A 17,124-nucleotide genomic window follows, 5' to 3' on the forward strand; every position below is an offset into this window, starting at 1 on the left:
ATTGACAAAGCTCATAAAGGAAAAAAAAACAATAACCATTATAAAGTATTTTATTTACTTTCACAAAGTTTGTTACAGAAATAATAATAAACTAACAATATTAAAAAAATAAAATACATAGTCAATAATTATATCAAAATTTATCTTGTAAATTATTCAAAGGTGGCTGCTTGACATTCAACAAGCAAACAGAATTCTTGCCTTCAGCACCACAGCCAGTAAATAGCACAGCACAAAGTGCAAATGAAGACATTGCTGCCCAATATTTTTCACACCAACGATTTACTAGGTCTAAATTATTTTTATTTTTTAGTTGCATATGTGCCATGCAAAACCGATTAGTTGTGTCTTCCATAGATTTACACACAGATTCTAATACAAGTTTGTTGGTCGAATGCTCTTCAATACTTAATTTTGATGTTGAAAATATATTATCATATGCTGCCATTAGGTTCTTTTTCAGATGAACTTTACCTGTAAAATATTGAAATTCATATAAGCATAACCAAATTGGATTTGTTAATAATGAATTAAAATTATATATATATATATAATACATTAGATTGATAAATTTGGCAATACCACAGAACTTCAATAGTTGATAGACCTAATAATGTATGGATTACTGGAGATTTATTTTAAAAGGTATACAAATTTGAAATTTCTAATACATTTTATTTTGCCACTTTTGCAGTTCTAATACAAATTACTAAAAAATAATTTTTTTTAAATTTAATTCACAATAAGATTTAACAACAGGTGTCAAAAAATGGACCAATTTAATTAAACTAAACTATTCATTGGTAGATAAATCAATGATTTACTTTTTAATATAGTTCTCAAATTTCAAAATACTTAAAAGAATATACATAGTACAGCGTAAATGTTAGAGAAATGGAGAGGTAACAACATTAATTTAAAAGTTTAAAAATTATTATGTATAACACCAGTAGAAAACCATTTTGAATTAAGTTTTTAAGTTTTTAATGAAGTTTTAGGCTTGATCAAATGTGTTTAAATTAATAAAATAATAAATACTATATTAATATGATAGTCACCTTTGGCTGAACTTTCTGAAACACTCTGCAATAATGCTAAGAATTTTTTAAATGTTTCTATGTGCTTGACATTGATTTTGGTTTTTTTATTTACAAATTCAGCTAATCTCTTCTGACCAATTAAATATGCATCCCCATAAGTTAGGGCTATAAATAAAATACAATCATTTTAAAATTGAAAATTAATTTTAACATTGAAACATACATTTGCATAGTTTTAGTTGTACAAGTAACATAGTAGCACGACTATCTTCTATAGAATCATGTCCAAGATTACCACATTGAATATTCATATCCAAAAAATACTTGGCTAAAAGTTTTAATTTACTTTTAGACCCTTTATTTCCATTCAAGTTGAAAATAACACTAGTGTCTATTATGTATGGATGGAATAACTGCAACATACATATTATTGAACATAGTTCTTTTAGATTAAACAATTTAAAAGTAAGATTTTTTTATACCTTTAATGCGTCCAAGTCACAATTTAATGATTGTCCAATTAAAATTGAATCTGGAGTTAATAGTTTAATTATATCTTCTTGTACATCTGCTAAAGTGGTTTTGACATTCTTAAGTTTTGATGCTGTGATTCCGGAATATACAGTTAAATAATTAGTAATTTTGTTTGAAGGTTTCACGAAAGATTCATATATTACCTAAATAATAAACATAGTAAATAAATAAATGAAAATAGAAAGATGTTTTCGATATTTATATATTTAAGCAAAAATACTGTTAAGACTAGGTAATGACAAACATAAAGCACACGTAATTTTTCAAATTTTAATAGCACGCAAAAATATTATTGTATTATCATTGTCCAATCTTGCATTTAATAGAAAACATTATTTATTATTTTAAAATATATAGTTATTCACAATATTTTGTATTTTGAAAAATGTGGCTCATTTCAACCAATTCAATATTTACAAATATACATGTGAAAGTTCATTTTCTATAATAAAATAGAGGAAAATTAATTTTTTAATAAAGCTTATTTCTTTAAAACGTTTACATAATTGATATTATAAAATTTAAGTGATTTTGTTTAAAACTTTCATTAACGTGAGAAAATTGTAAACCTAATTAGGTCATAGATTATGAGGATGACATATTACTGGCATATGCACTTTTATAAAACTGATACAATTTTAGAAGATAACTTGAAAATGATTTGCCATCACTTGTATAAACAATATAACTTTTTTGATGAAAAAAAAAAATAATTATTTAATTTTTGTATAGATAATTAATTAATATTTAAATGTCTAATAATAAATATTACATAAATATATATAATATTATTAAAATTATAATAAAATTACACACCCATCAAAATATATCTATAAATACTAACATTTTGGTATCCTAAAAGATTCAAATGACATAATGTATATACCAAATTAAAGTGTGTATAGGTAATTAAATTAACACCCAAGGTGGGTGAGCTATAGGGCAGAGCAGATAATTATTAAAAACAACTTACATCTAATTGTTCATTAACAATGGAAACTCTAGTAAGTTCATTTCTACCAATAGATGTATAGCACATTTCACAATCAATTGCAAACATTGGACTATCATCAGTAACTGGCAAGTAATGACTTTTTGTAAAACGGAAGCCATCCATTGTAAATTGACGTTTATTTGTAGGTAAAGGATAATTGTGAATCATCATTTGGTTTAAAGACATCAGTAAGCGTGTTCTTGAGCAAATTTCTTTTTTCTCAACATTCTCTTTTTCTATTAATTTTGACTCTGAGGCTATATCATCGGTTATTGAAGTTGTAGTGTCGGTATCTAGTAAAAAAAAATAATTATATAATTATTTGTTACATTATTTTTTAGTTGACAATTTTTTTTGACAAAAACCTAATTATAAAAGTTCCAAGAACACAATATAGTATTTACCATTATCAGAGCACCAACTTGGGGGTAGCTCAACTTCAATAGGTGGTAAAAATTTATACTTTGAAAACATTGGCAATGAACTATTAAAATTTGATAAATCTTCTTTAGTTTTTACTTCACATCCATCAATTATTAAAACACAAGTTTGATTTAAATTACATTGCATTTCTAAACTCGACCATCTACATTTTTAGACAATTTTTTTATAAAATTATTAAGTTACTACATTTTCATACAAACTTAACTACTTACTTTGGAACATATTTTCCTGGACCATAAATAGAGTATAAAATTAATTCATTTAAGTCAGTAGGTAATAACGGACATTCACTGAAACCACTTTCATTCAATTGAGATAAATGTCCACGGGCATTTAGTAATATTCTTGGAAAAGTCTGAAAAATAAGTTAATTAACTTTAATAATGTAATAATTTAATTTATGTTAATAATGAAAATGTATTAAAACAATTAATACTAGTGTATTCATTTTTAATTTGTCTTTAATCTGAGTCAGTTACAGTAATTAATAAAATATAATTTTATTAAATACAATTTTGATGATTGATATTTGGCTATTAACATAAAAAAATATTTGAAAGTATCACACATTGTAATTGGTGCACAAAAATATCTGATATGAATTTTTAATAAATTTAAACATAGAGTGTACAATTGCATTTTTTGATATACCATATTATGTAGGTAATTTATATAATTATGATTAGGTAGATAATACTTTTTATTATTGTATAAATGTCCTTTGACAAAAGTTAATTTAATATTTTAATAGATTGAGTTAAATATATTTGTTATACTGTATGAAGTTGTGATATCTTGAAGTTTAATTAGTAAGGCAATATATTAAACTGTATCTATTACCAATATATAGTAAAACTAGTTCATTGGCTATTTTAAAAACAACCGTTCTTGCTTGTATACATAATTTATTTTGATTTAAAGAATACTAAGTAGAGAAAAATAATAATTGTTATAAATCCATTCACTACTGTGATGATAAAGTAATACTATTAGGTACATTTAAGTAAAAAAAAGTACTTATGTATGCATAGTTAAATACATACATTTATGCCTTTTGTAAACAAATAATGTAGGAGTCTCATTGATTATTATTCTATAGATATATAAAATCTATATTTTACTGTTTTTGTGTACCGACACAAAAATAAAAGGGATTTGCATTAACAGATCTATAGAAATTTAGCACTGTTTTATTTAATTACTACAGAATAAATTTAGAAAAAACTTTAAGCTATAATTATTTTTAGAGAAAATTTATTTTACACAATTTGATTAGGTACTAAATGTTTACTAATTCTGCATTTAGACATTTAACTCAATATGAGCATACAGAATATTGTATACAATACTACTGACCAACATTAGACATATTAGGTTATAGGCAAAGTGTTCAAATTCAATTAAAAAATATTTCAATTTAGTTATTTGTCATTACAATTTTGAACATCATAGATGCAAAAAAATATCATTTTTTAATAGGTACTCACTTTTAAAATTTTTTTTTTCTCTTTTAAATAGGTTTTAAGTTTTAAGTACTCTTCTTCAGTAAGTGTATCGTTGGTGGACTTGGGTTGCTGGCAAGTACGTTTATGTTTGATGGCTGGTTGAGCACTGGGCGACGACGACTTATCTGTCAGCTTTCGCTTGGCCGTCATCTTAATTGCCTAAGACCGAACAGACTACGAACTAAAAATATAATCTGTATTAGGGTGTTCTGTGGTATTATAGAACAACAATATAACAATAATAAGTTTATAACACTATAATAGTAATGACTGTAAATTCAATAAATTCAACACTCGTACCTCGTGCATTCCAGCACTAATAATTAACAGGGCTAGACTCTATAAGAATCGTGGGGCCTGATGTAAATAATAAATAAATAATGTAATGTTGTTGTCAAGAGTTAACAGAGATAACGACCTCGTGGTAGTTAGTAGAGTGGATTTTGATAACAACGATCGTGCAGTATGACCGATGAAAAGAATATTGTAAGATATTTCGCGACCTCAATGTATGTATGACAGCTGTAATTTCAGCTGTTTTACCAGTTTTATTTGACGAGTGACAATTTCACAAGTTGACGACAAATCGTTATTATATAATAACAGTAATATCATTGTTTGGTTTTCATTTCAACTTTTCCATTTCCAGCCTTCCAGGCTAGCTACCAGCTAGGTCTTTACTCTCCTACAAGTCTCACCCCGTCAAAATCTAACCCTCTCACGACATCTACCGTCACCTCACCCACTCACTCGCCTGTCGCAGCAGTGCAGCACCTACTACACTACAAGTCACAGCGCGGCTGGCTATCGAAGTATCGAACCGTTTCACTCGTCCTGTCGACGGCTCGCTCTCGCGGTGCTCAAAGACAAGTATTACACCGACGTGCAGATATTGCGATTTGCGACTGAACTCTGAAGTTCTCTGAAGTCCAAACTCGCCAGTATACGCGCCACTCGTTTGTCTTGCCTCATCCCAAGATCCAAAATTCTTTTCCGACGACGACATCCACGGCATGCGACCGTCGACATCGCCGTTCACCACTCACCAGCGCCCAGTCCGCGAACACCTGACGTAGAAATCCAAGTTCCAACTTAACACGAAGGCGAGCTACCCCATCACTACTGCGAACGGACACGCGGCCTCCTGTCCGGGTGGCGTTTGCTGCTGAGCTCCCTCACCCCCGAACCTGGCCGCTCAGTGGCCGGTGAACGGTCAAACGACTAGTGAGTTGAAAGAGTTTGAAACGGTTTTTGGCGGACCGATTTCGGGAATCTCCCCCCCACTCCAGTGATGCATTTAAACCGAAAACCACTAGACCACGACTTGTCGTTGTTATTATTATTATTATCGGGTAGTTCGTGCGAGTGCGTGCGCGAGTGAACGCTACTGAACACAATAGGCAATAGCAAATTGGCGGAATTTCTTGTCCGACGTGCGTTGTACACCAGTTATAGGTACCTCAGTGCTTTATTCTCTGTCGTTCTCTGCTTCGCGTCACTTTTTACTTTGATCGATCGATTTAAGATACGTCTAACCATCGTTATTTGCACGGGGTTTTCTTTTTTTACTTTGAATTCTATTTTTTACGTGTTGTTATCAACGAGGTCGCTGGCCGCTTAATAAAATGCACTCGGCACCGTCATCGTATCTGTTGAGTGCCCGAGTGATTGTAGATAGAGCACGAATTTCCAAATAATCACTGCAAATTGCAATTTGCATTAGTAGCAAGTCGTGAGTCGTGACAATTCTTCGTGTGACTGCGTTGGTACATTGGTAGGTGTTTTTTTACGGTTACAGAATGATCGATTGTTTTGATTAACGACCTCGTCAGTCCAGCGGTGTTGCGATGATCTTATGTTCTTTACACTGATCTGCCGACTACCTGCTGCTTTTTTACTATGTTGTTTTTTCGCTATTGTGTAGTAAAAGTTGTTTTGATTTCAGCATAACATCATGTATACATTGACCAAGTTAAAATATTTTAAAATTTATATACAAATATATTAGGTAGTTAATATAATAATTGATTATCCAATTGGCTTTAACACAGCTAATATTATAACATTATAGATTTCAAACCTAGATATCTATGCAACATCTTGCTACCATATTACAAAGCTTTAAAATATAATGTCTATGTTTTAATAATAACGATAATTTAGTGCCCGTATTATAATCTCTAAACCGGCCGGTAAAATCAGTAGGTTAAGCGTAACTGAGGTTAAATTATGATTATAAAACGGGTCCTTAGGGATTCATAAATTCCATAGACGTATATTATACATCTATGATCCATGATATATTCTACTTGTTAATAAATAATAACTTCTATGTAATTTTGTAAATGCATATATAATTTAAAAAACTGTTGCTTAAAATTTCATTGATTGAACCTTATTTATTTTTAGGTATAAGTCATCTATTGACTTAAAAATCATCACTCAAATAAGTAATAAATACATAATATCAGAGGGCTATTAATGGGTTACTTCTTCATATCTTCATCTACCCTGTTTATAATGTATTACTTGTAAAATCATCAGATATACCTACTTAATGTGTAAATTGTTATAAATATATTGTAAATATTCTTTTTTTTTTAAATAAATAAATACCAAATTAACACAGTTTGAATACCTAGTATAAAAATTATAATCACAGATAGACAGAAATGTTGTTGATGTAGTAACGTTAGTAATAATTAATGACCCTAAGAAAAAAAAATTTTTGAACTAAGCTTTCCAACAAATTATGTAACTAATCTGTACATAGTTTTTTTTTATATATACATACCATACTAAAAATCATTTATTTAAATACTTTATTATAATATTTTTAAAGATACATAATGAGAAACCGGAGCAGATTTACTAGTCAATCTGATCAATCTGATGATCAAATTTTCACACCGGTGGTTCACACAAGGTAAAGTATACCTATATTATGTAATATTACTAAATTATATTTATTGATATATATAATGTTAAGGTCTAAATTTTCATCCATGCATCATACTCGAGGAAGTAGTGGACGCCATGAAGGAGATGATTCAAACAATATAGGTAAAAATACAAGTATAATTATATATTAAATAGCTTCTTAAAAATATTATTTTATTTTATCAATATAGAAGGAACTAGAAGAAGTACCAGAAAACGAAAATTAAGATATGAAAATTATAGTGACACTTGGATTGTTGGTTCCCAAGCACTTAAAGGTTATCCAAATATGGTAAATGAAGTTGATAATGATGGTAAATTTTATTTTATTTTCATAACTTTTATTGGCTACAATATTCAAACATATATTTAATAAATATGATGTATATTTAGTTGATCGTAGAATTACCAGAAATTATAGATTAAAACAAGTGGTAGATGATGACGAAGAGGACGATGAAGATGATGATGCTAATGCTGATGCTGAAGTTAATGCAGATAACCAAGAAAATGAAGAAGAAGAAGAAAAAACCAATCATAACTTATCACAAAGTAACGATTCTAAACAAGAAGGTAAACATGTGTCTATATCAACTGAAAATAATGATAGTCGTCCAAGAACAAGGAGAGCTGTAGCTGAAGCTAGTGATAAATCGAATGACCAAAATATTGATAATGAAGATTTATATACTCGTATAAAACGCACACGGAATAAAAATCAAGCTAAACCTAATAGTTAGTATAATTTATACTGTACAATTATTAATATTTAATGTATTTTGTATAAAATTTAATTTATAGTTGCCACAGAACAAAGCAGTGATGAATCCGTGAGTTCTGAAGAGTTGAATAATTTAAATATTGAAGACTATTTAACATCTATTAAAAAGTTAAATGGCAAAAAGAAAAGGAGGACTATAAGATTAAGACAATGCAGCATCAGACAATCCAATCGACCAAGGTACTATAGATACAGTTTGCGTAAAATTAAACCTACTGTACAAAGGTTTCAAATACATTCTGAAAAAAATACAAGTAAGTTCCACACCTACCTTTTATATTTTATTTTGATAATGAGTAGATATATTTAAAAATTGTTAAACTTAATTATTTTCTAATTGAGTAATCTTTACTATTCAATTATCTTCATATTCTAATTGGTACTTAAACTTTTAATAAATAATTACTAAATCAAATCTATAAACAGGATTGGAGGCTGTGACTTTCTGTTTTTTTCTAATACACATGCAACATAAGATTATAGGCATGCTCTATTTCAAGGTACCAATTGATGTACTGAAGTGGTAAGAATTCTGAAAACGGTTTTGAATTAATTATCATGTCTACTTGAGATAGACTTCCATATTTATTTTGATTTTAACTTCTCCAAAAGTTGAAATATGTGCATTTTTTATTTACTTTTTAGTATAATATTTCTAGAATTTTGAATAAAACATCCTGCACTTAATATAAAGCAGGCCTACTTTCCCAGTTTTAAATTAAATTATTTTATTTTTTTCATAATTGTAATTATGTAATTTTATCATATTTATTTAACTTTTTAATTTAAGAATTAACTTATATTCTTTATAATAGTAACATTTTGTATGTGTATTTATGTTTGAAAGATAAAATTTCTGGCTGTTGTAGCTTAGTAACTATGTATACTTGTTTAATAACTATTTTTTGAATATTAACTAAGTAATTTTTGAATGTGTTCAATGTTATTTTTGAAAAAAAAAAACTTTTATAGCTTATCTAACACTATCTACTATCTGTGATCACTAAGTAACAATTTAATTATTAAGTACCTGTTATCAAATTTATGTTGACAAATAAAATTAGGATGTTGATGATTTTCGTATTTTAATTTTTAATAACTATCAGACATTGTCGTATTTTGTTTAAAAATATCAGATTCATAATTGCACAGTGTAACAGAAGGTAGGTATGCAGAATAACAAAATTCTTGTTTTTGTTCTGAAATAATTTGTTTTTACTATAAATTAAACTTAAAATTTAGATGTTTACTAGCTATTGTCTATTAAAATTTTACAATTAATATTTTAAATTACTCTGGAACTTATCATCACTCATTGTATGTATTAATAATTATTATTTTTAAATTAAATTGTTTTCATTTATTTGAGGAAATTTATTTGGTCGTTTTTTAAGAGCATTTTTGCATTTTTTAGAGTATTGTTGTGTTTTTTAGGTCATCAACATCCTATCTCTATTGATAAATATTAAATATATTATTTTTAAACACAATAGTACACATGATTTTTTTCTTAGGTAAAATATATTTATTTAAACAAGTGATATTTATAAATAAGAAGCCATGTGTTGTATTTATCTCACAAGGTACATAACAAATTTAAATTTAGCAGTAATATCATTATTATGTTGTAAGTTTATTATCACAGTAAATTAACCAATAATACATTTTAAAAGTATTTATAATGCTTTCTAGTGGGGTTTTTAAGTTTTTAAAAAATATTTTTTAAAACAATATTTGACATTTTATAATTATAAAATGCTCATAATTTGCTTTAAAATTACAATAGTGAAAAAACACAGTTAATATTCTTATTTCTCATTTTATGTCAGGTTAATTTGCTTTTATACAAAAAGGATTCTGTTGGATTCAAATTTGTTATGATGTTATTAGACTAAAACAACACATGCAGGCATTAGGTCTTATTTATAATATTATTTAGTTTTGTATGTTTCTATTATTTATTTATAGGAGCTATAAAAACTCCTTCAAAAATGGTGAATGGTCCAAGAAAACGTCGTTCTTCATCTTCATCTGATTCAAGTTCCTCTGGTATATCTGATAATGATTTAGAAACAGCTGTAAACCAAACTCAAGTTATTAAAAAACCCAAAGGTCGAGATGATAAAAATAAAAATAAAACCTCTCTAGAAGATATAAAACCAATAGTAGTAGACAGTGGTATTGGTTTTCATAATATTGGCGGCTTACAAGAACACATAGACTGTCTTCGAGAAATGGTTGTTTTCCCAATGATTTATAGAAATGTTTTTGAAATGTTTGAACAACATCCAGCAAAAGGAGTGATTTTCCATGGACCACCTGGAACAGGTAAAACACTGCTTGCCAGAGCATTAGCAAATGAATGTAGTAAAGGTGGACAAAAAGTATCATTTTTTGTACGTAAAAGTGCTGATGTATTATGCAAGTGGGTTGGTGAATCAGAAAGACAACTTAGACTGCTTTTTGATAAGGTAAATTATATAATGTTATTTTTCATATAATTTGATGATAAAGACAATATTATAGTTAGGGTTAAGTTTTTATTTTAAAAATAATCTATTTTTTACATTTTTTCCTGTTAAATATAAGTAATATTTATAATGATAATTGATAAATTATAAAAACTTATTTTATGATTTATGAATTGTATATGAACTTTTACCCTGCAGGTTTTTGAGTCAAAAGTTTTTTGTATAGGAAATAAGCTTGATACTATTTCAATTTAATTGCTATATTTTGTAAACAGCGTTGTATAAAATTTTTAAAATATGATAAATTTTAATTATTTGTTTATTATTTTATTATATATTTTTATATTTTTAGGCAAAAGAAATGAAACCTTCAATTATATTCTTTGACGAACTTGATGGATTAGTACCAGTACGTTCAGGAAAACAAGATCAAGTACATAATAGCATTGTTACTACGATGTTGGCTATGATGGATGGATTAGAAAACCGTGGCGATGTTATTGTTATTGGCGCCACAAATCGTATTGATTCTATTGATCCTGCTCTTAGGAGACCTGGACGATTTGATAAAGAGCTTTATTTTCCTCTTCCTACAGACAAAGTAACATTGAGTAATTCCATTAAATTGAATTTTTTTCCTTACAGTTGATTTTTTTTATTACAGGACAGATTACAAATATTGCGTATTGTAACTAGCAAATGGAAGAATGCTCCAGAAAATGAAACATTAGTAAAACTAGCTGAAGAAACTGTTGGCTATACAGGTGCTGATTTGAATTCTTTGTGTTCTGAATCAGTTTTGCAGGCATTAAATCGTACATATCCACAAATTTATAAGACATCAAAAAGACTACTCTTAAATTTAGATAAGATTCAGGTTTGTTTATATTATTTTACTAGCTGAACCCGTGCACTTCCGGCCCATTAAAAATCCTACCTCTTATATGTCTCAAATTGTGTGTTAAATTTGTTATCTGTGAATATGCTAGCAGTATACTTTTATACATATCGAAATATGACTGTTAAAATTATACTAAGTAATAATCTTACAACAATATTCAATTTGGTATATCATTATGTCATTTTATTCATTTTATCGAGAAAATTCTGACAATTCAAGTATTCAATTTTGCAAAAAAAAATTCCAAATTCAATCCACACATTTGTAGCGATTGTCCTTGTGCTTTGTCGATGGTCATTACAAAGGCGAGTCACACCGAAAACTACAAACATTTGAATTTGAAAGGCATATTTAACTTTAAGATACATGGCAATAGTACATCTTCGCCTTTAAATTTTTCGTTTAAAATTGTAGGTTCGATAATGTTGTTCATCAACTTTTTCACTGAAAGACTGATACTGTTGTAAAGTCGTGCAGTGGCATGCCAGGCATATCAAGTGAATTTAAGAATTCAGTCAGATGTTTGACAACTTCATTTTGATTTATTACGGTATCAATAGTCTGGCAAGTTGTTGTATCGCTTGTAATTTCATTAAGTGGGAACGTTTAAACATTAGGAATTGTTGATACTGTTTGTATATTTTACAACAACGTTTTTTGCTGCTAATATTGCCCGTGCACTGAGCCACTGACGATTTCTGTAATTTTGTGGTAGATTTGGGAAAACTTTGTCATTAGTCTTTGCTGTTATTTTACAGAAATTTTTAGGAAATGTCATGCATTGTATTAATTCATCAATCATTATAGAAACTAATAATCAAAAATATAGCGAATTTAGGGATAATAATTTCTTTTGCTCTAATTATTATTATTATTGTAACTAATATACTATAGCCATCCTAAGAACGCTACTGGGCGGCGACCAAAATTCGTTCAATCTCGTACATTCCCACTACTAAATTTCCCAAACACTGGCAGCCGTCAATGCACATTGCCGACACCATCGCCACTCTGTCTTCGCCCGCCTATTTGTATGTGCAAACGAGTAGTGTTCTTAGAGTGGCCGTAGTATAACAACCATACCTATCTTTTTTTTAAAGTATCCTATGTCTTTCTCCTGGTTCTAAGCCTACCTCCCTACCAATTTTCTGCTAAATCGGTTCATCCATTCTTGAGTTATAAATAGTGTAACTAACACAACTTTCTTTTATATAATATATAGATTAAATCTAATTTATTAACCATTTTGGTATTTAATCAATTTTTAATGAAAAATATTCTAATACAATATTAATTTTAGGTAAAACTCGAAGATTTTGAAAAAGCTATGAGTAAAATTGTACCAACTACTGAGCGCAATATTGTGCTCAATCCTAAAAAGCTTCCAAATATATACCGTCCATTATATGAAGGTGTTCTGAATGACTTTATATCCTATATATGTAAAATCTTTCCAGAACTTAAATCTCAATCAAATCAAAGGTAATGTACAAACATATATATCCATTAATATGAAGATATAGGTATATTTATTATACTGGTATTAATATACATGTATAAATATTTATATTTTTAATTGTAATTTTGTCTTATTAATAAAAAATTTTAATTATTATTTTATTATTTACATATTAGACTGAGAGTAGCAAAAGCTCCTCGCCTTCTGGTTCACAGCTTATCGGATTCAAAAAATGTTTTGGTTGTTCCAGCACTTCTACAGCATTTTGAAAATTGTTATAGACATACATTAAGCTGTACAACATTACATAGCAATTCAGCATATTCTCCAGAGGAAGCTATTGTACAAGTAATACTATTACATAATTACTTTAACTACCACATAATTAATTTTCAGAATGTAATACAAATATTGAATAATATAATAAATAATAATCATGTTTTTTTTTTAATTTGATTAAATTTGAATTATATTGTTCTTTTACATTATACATTTTATTTCTTAATGTTTTACTGATTATTATCTTATTTTGTTACAGATTTTTAAAGAGCTTCCTAAACATCTTCCTGCAATTCTATTTATTCCAAATATAGGTGAATTTTGGTCCAGTTTAACATATTCATTACAAAAACTGTTCTTAGAATTATTGGAATCATTAGATATTACTCTTCCTGTGTTTATATTCGCAACATCACTCTATGATTTTAAGGATTTACCAGATGAAGTAATAAATATTTACTATAATATAATTTATATACTTCTATAAATATTAAATCTGTAATTTAATTTATTATTATTATTTTTTTTTACAGTTATCATATTTATTTTCTAGTGATAAAAAAAAATATTCTATTCCTAATCCATCAGAAAAAGCTATTCAATCGTTATTCAATCTGTTGCTTGATAAAGCCCTTACACCACCTATTGTAGTTAATGAACAATCATTAGAAAAATTACCTCTTGCCCCTTTACCTAGTCCTCCAAAACTAAGTGAATCCGAATTAAAAAATATTATTTGTCAAGAAGAAAATACATTAAGAGAACTTAGAATATTTTTACGAGACATTTGTGCCAAACTTGCTCGCAATAAACAGTAAGTATTTTTTTCATTAAAGATTATTTATTTGCAATGTTTTAGCTATACTTTTTTGAGAAAGTTATTTTTAGTATTTTAATTATTAATTAAAGATAACAAAATAATTACCATGTTTTTTTTATAATAACATTAATTTTAACTTTAAAAGCAGGCATGCTTACTCACTTTAAAATGTAAATACTTCCTTAAATATGACATGAAAATATAATATTCTTAATGCTATATTTTGTTATCTATAGTTTAAAAAATGGCTTCCATTAGATTAAATAATGCATTTTAGAAATTATATTTATAAAATTATTATAAATTGTTGGTTATTAATTAAATGATATTGACTAATCTATTTATAACTGCTTTAGATTTTTCATGTTTACAAAGCCAGTTGACGTAGAAGAAGTACCTGATTATTTAGATATTATCAAGGAACCTATGGATTTAGAAACCCTTATGAGTAAAATTGATAAACATAGCTACATATGTGCCAGAGATTTTTTAGATGATATTGATCTCATCGTAAGAAATGCGCTGGAGTATAATCCAGATAAAAGTGCAGAAGATAAACACATTAGACATAGAGCTTGTTCTTTAAGAGATAAAGCATACGCTTTTATCAAAGCAGAAATGGACTCTGATTTTGAAGATACTTGTCGCGATATCAGAGATAAACGTAAAAAGCGTAATGCTACTGAGATTGAACAAACTTGTGTTCCTGATTTCGTACATACAATAAAGAAAGAACATCAAACAGCAGACAAAGATGGTTATTACTTATCTATATTTACATTTTTTTAAGTTCTAAGTTCAGTAATATGACTTAATTTCAGTATGGATAATTTTTCCCTCTATACCATACTATAATACATATATTTTTCAAAAATATAATTTTCTTATGATTGTAATTTTTAAATTTGACACTGTTTTAAACATAATTATAAAGCTAAGTATTTAATAAATACACAATAATAATTACTGTTAGTAATGTTACTATAATAGTAAAATTATCTCGTTATTAATAATTAATACATGAATATTGCCATCCACAACATCCCATGTTTATATATCCGGTTTCATGCATTGTTATGTAATAAACAAATAAAAATATTTATTTTTTTCAGATCATAATGAAGATACCAGTAGGAAGAAAAAACGTCGTAAAACATGGCAATCGTGGCAAAAAGGTTTTTTAACCCCTAAGAAGAAAAAATACTCAAAAAATTCAAAAGTAAATCATTTTTATTTATTTATTTAATTAATACTTAGTATATGGCATTTTGTTATTATTTTATTACTTAATCACATTCTAATGTTATATTCTAATTAATTTAGGAACATGATGACAATACAGTCAATGAGAATACTAGTAATCACACCGTTAATGGAATTGAAAGTCGTAAGTACTAAATAACTAATAAATATACTCCTTTAAATAATCTGTATATAACATTATGGTTTTATAAATGCAATTTTATTATTGCATAATTTTGGCTTAATGGTGTTTTTGTTTTTTTATTCATCTTTTGCTAAACAGTTAAATATATGTAAATATATGTATATGTATGTAATATATACTTATATATGTGTGTATGTATTTTTAGTTAATGGAGTTGATGAAAGTAGTAATGATAGCAACCATTCTTTGGTGTGGGTGGACCGGTCAACTTCACCTAGTCCTACACCTAATGAAAGTAACCAATTAGGTTAGTAATATTTATAATTAAAAAAACACATCATTTTGGTTCTTAATTTTTTTTTTTTATTGGTAACTTATTATTTTGTTATAAATTATAATTATGATACAATTGTTTAATTAATTATTATTTATGTATAGAATTATCATCACCAGTCATTACCAAACAAGAACTTAAAATTGATAAAAATGCATTTAGTGCATTCATATGTACAGATATTATGACATTTTGGGAAAAAATAGATAATCATAATATTGATGATGGAATTATTGATTTATTTTCATTACTCGATAATAAAATTAGTCAGTATTTACAACTGTGGGATCGATCCAATCTAGTTACGGTATTAGTTTGAACTTATTATATTAATACTAATATTTAAAAAAAATAATAAATAATTGTTTTTTAAAAATCTTCAATCATGCATTATTAAAGTACAAATTGTAAAATTTATGTAACTATACAAATACAGTTAATGTTGTAGTACAATAATGTAGTGTTTTATAAATATTTAACTATTTATAAAATACGTTTTATTTCCAAACTTTTGAAGTGTCAAGTTCATTTATCCGATATAATTTTGTCTTAATCTGTTATTAATCATTTGAATTAATTTTTTTAGGAATTAAAGGCAGAATTTGAAGAATTTAAACTTCAATACATTAAAGATCTTGAAGAAAAGAATTAAATAATTTATAAATATGTCTTGCATCTTACTGTACCAAACTGCCAAAGACGTTTTTAGTTAAACATCATATTACATGGTAAATTATGGTAAATAGGTATATATTTAAACTGTATTAATTTTTTATTGGTCCTGAATCAGTTTTAACTGCCATTTTATTTTTTAATTTATCTGATTATTATTAATATTATGATAATTATTTTATTTTATTTTATTATTATTTTTTTTTTTTACCGAAATATTAAATTTCATGTTTCCATAAATAAAAACTTGTAACTAAAATGTTGTTATAATTTTAGGCATGTTATAATTTTTAATAAACTAACTGTAAATTAATCTGGATTGTTATTATTTTGTAAATCTAAAACAACAACTCTAATAGTTGTTAAAAATTGGTTTTTATTCATTGAATTACATGAATGGGAGTAAAAATATAGTGAAATTTCAAAACCACTCAATAGCTGATGGATCTTGATCAAAATATTTTTTTTAAAACAATGGTACAACCTCTGCTTTATAGTAAGTTTTGAATGTGAAGTGTCATTGATTATGTTTCACTAATGAATATATCTATATGAAATATTTA

At 27.1% G+C, this 17,124-nt stretch overlaps 2 protein-coding genes across 6 annotated transcripts; one reads left to right on the plus strand and one right to left on the minus strand.

Annotated features, from left to right (window-relative positions):
* Positions 1–32: 32 nt before the first annotated feature.
* Positions 33–5,712, minus strand: LOC114122433 (RNA exonuclease 5). Of its 4 annotated transcripts, none has more exons than XM_027985090.2 (9): positions 5,564–5,712; positions 4,500–4,698; positions 3,225–3,367; positions 2,973–3,154; positions 2,548–2,861; positions 1,523–1,717; positions 1,264–1,453; positions 1,059–1,205; positions 33–474 (listed from the first exon to the last, which is right to left on the minus strand). In XM_027985090.2, exons 2-9 carry the CDS (start codon positions 4,665–4,667, stop codon positions 134–136), a joined length of 1,680 nt encoding a protein of 559 aa, XP_027840891.1. In that variant the 5' UTR covers positions 4,668–4,698; positions 5,564–5,712; the 3' UTR covers positions 33–133. The 4 variants fall into 4 exon arrangements, with proteins under 4 accessions (XP_027840891.1, XP_027840890.1, XP_027840889.1 ...); XM_027985089.2 differs by lacking the exon at positions 5,564–5,712 and adding an exon at positions 4,818–5,076; XM_027985088.2 differs by lacking the exon at positions 5,564–5,712 and having other exon boundaries at positions 4,500–5,076.
* LOC114122430 (ATPase family AAA domain-containing protein 2-like) lies at positions 5,593–16,874 on the plus strand. Of its 2 annotated transcripts, none has more exons than XM_027985084.2 (19): positions 5,593–5,741; positions 7,360–7,443; positions 7,507–7,580; positions 7,649–7,771; positions 7,851–8,192; positions 8,259–8,492; positions 10,207–10,709; positions 11,062–11,310; positions 11,374–11,586; positions 12,911–13,092; positions 13,246–13,417; positions 13,608–13,793; positions 13,882–14,162; positions 14,525–14,925; positions 15,281–15,387; positions 15,492–15,555; positions 15,761–15,862; positions 15,994–16,196; positions 16,476–16,874. In XM_027985084.2, the coding sequence occupies exons 2-19, from the start codon at positions 7,367–7,369 to the stop codon at positions 16,539–16,541; spliced, it is 3,579 nt and encodes a 1,192-aa protein (XP_027840885.2). In that variant the 5' UTR covers positions 5,593–5,741; positions 7,360–7,366; the 3' UTR covers positions 16,542–16,874. The 2 variants fall into 2 exon arrangements, with proteins under 2 accessions (XP_027840885.2, XP_027840886.2); XM_027985085.2 differs by lacking the exon at positions 5,593–5,741 and adding an exon at positions 5,803–6,291.
* Positions 16,875–17,124: the final 250 nt, after the last annotated feature.

Source organism: Aphis gossypii, chromosome 3 (genome assembly GCF_020184175.1).
Source record: "Aphis gossypii isolate Hap1 chromosome 3, ASM2018417v2, whole genome shotgun sequence".
Lineage (NCBI taxonomy): Eukaryota > Metazoa > Arthropoda > Insecta > Hemiptera > Aphididae > Aphis > Aphis gossypii.

Excerpts from the sequence above, each read along its gene's own strand:
- LOC114122433 (XM_027985090.2), bottom strand. The coding sequence starts at position 4,667 with ATGACGGCCAAGCGAAAGCTGACAGATAAGTCGTCGTCGCCCAGTGCT. Across the intron at positions 1,206-1,263 it reads ACAACTAAAACTATGCAAAT|CCCTAACTTATGGGGATGCA; the intron begins GTATGTTTCAAT and ends TTTTATTTATAG. Across the intron at positions 475-1,058 it reads TTCAGAAAGTTCAGCCAAAG|GTAAAGTTCATCTGAAAAAG; the intron begins GTGACTATCATA and ends AATATTTTACAG.
- LOC114122430 (XM_027985084.2), top strand. The coding sequence starts at position 7,367 with ATGAGAAACCGGAGCAGATTTACTAGTCAATCTGATCAATCTGATGAT. Across the intron at positions 14,926-15,280 it reads TCAAACAGCAGACAAAGATG|ATCATAATGAAGATACCAGT; the intron begins GTTATTACTTAT and ends TATTTTTTTCAG. Across the intron at positions 15,556-15,760 it reads CGTTAATGGAATTGAAAGTC|TTAATGGAGTTGATGAAAGT; the intron begins GTAAGTACTAAA and ends ATGTATTTTTAG.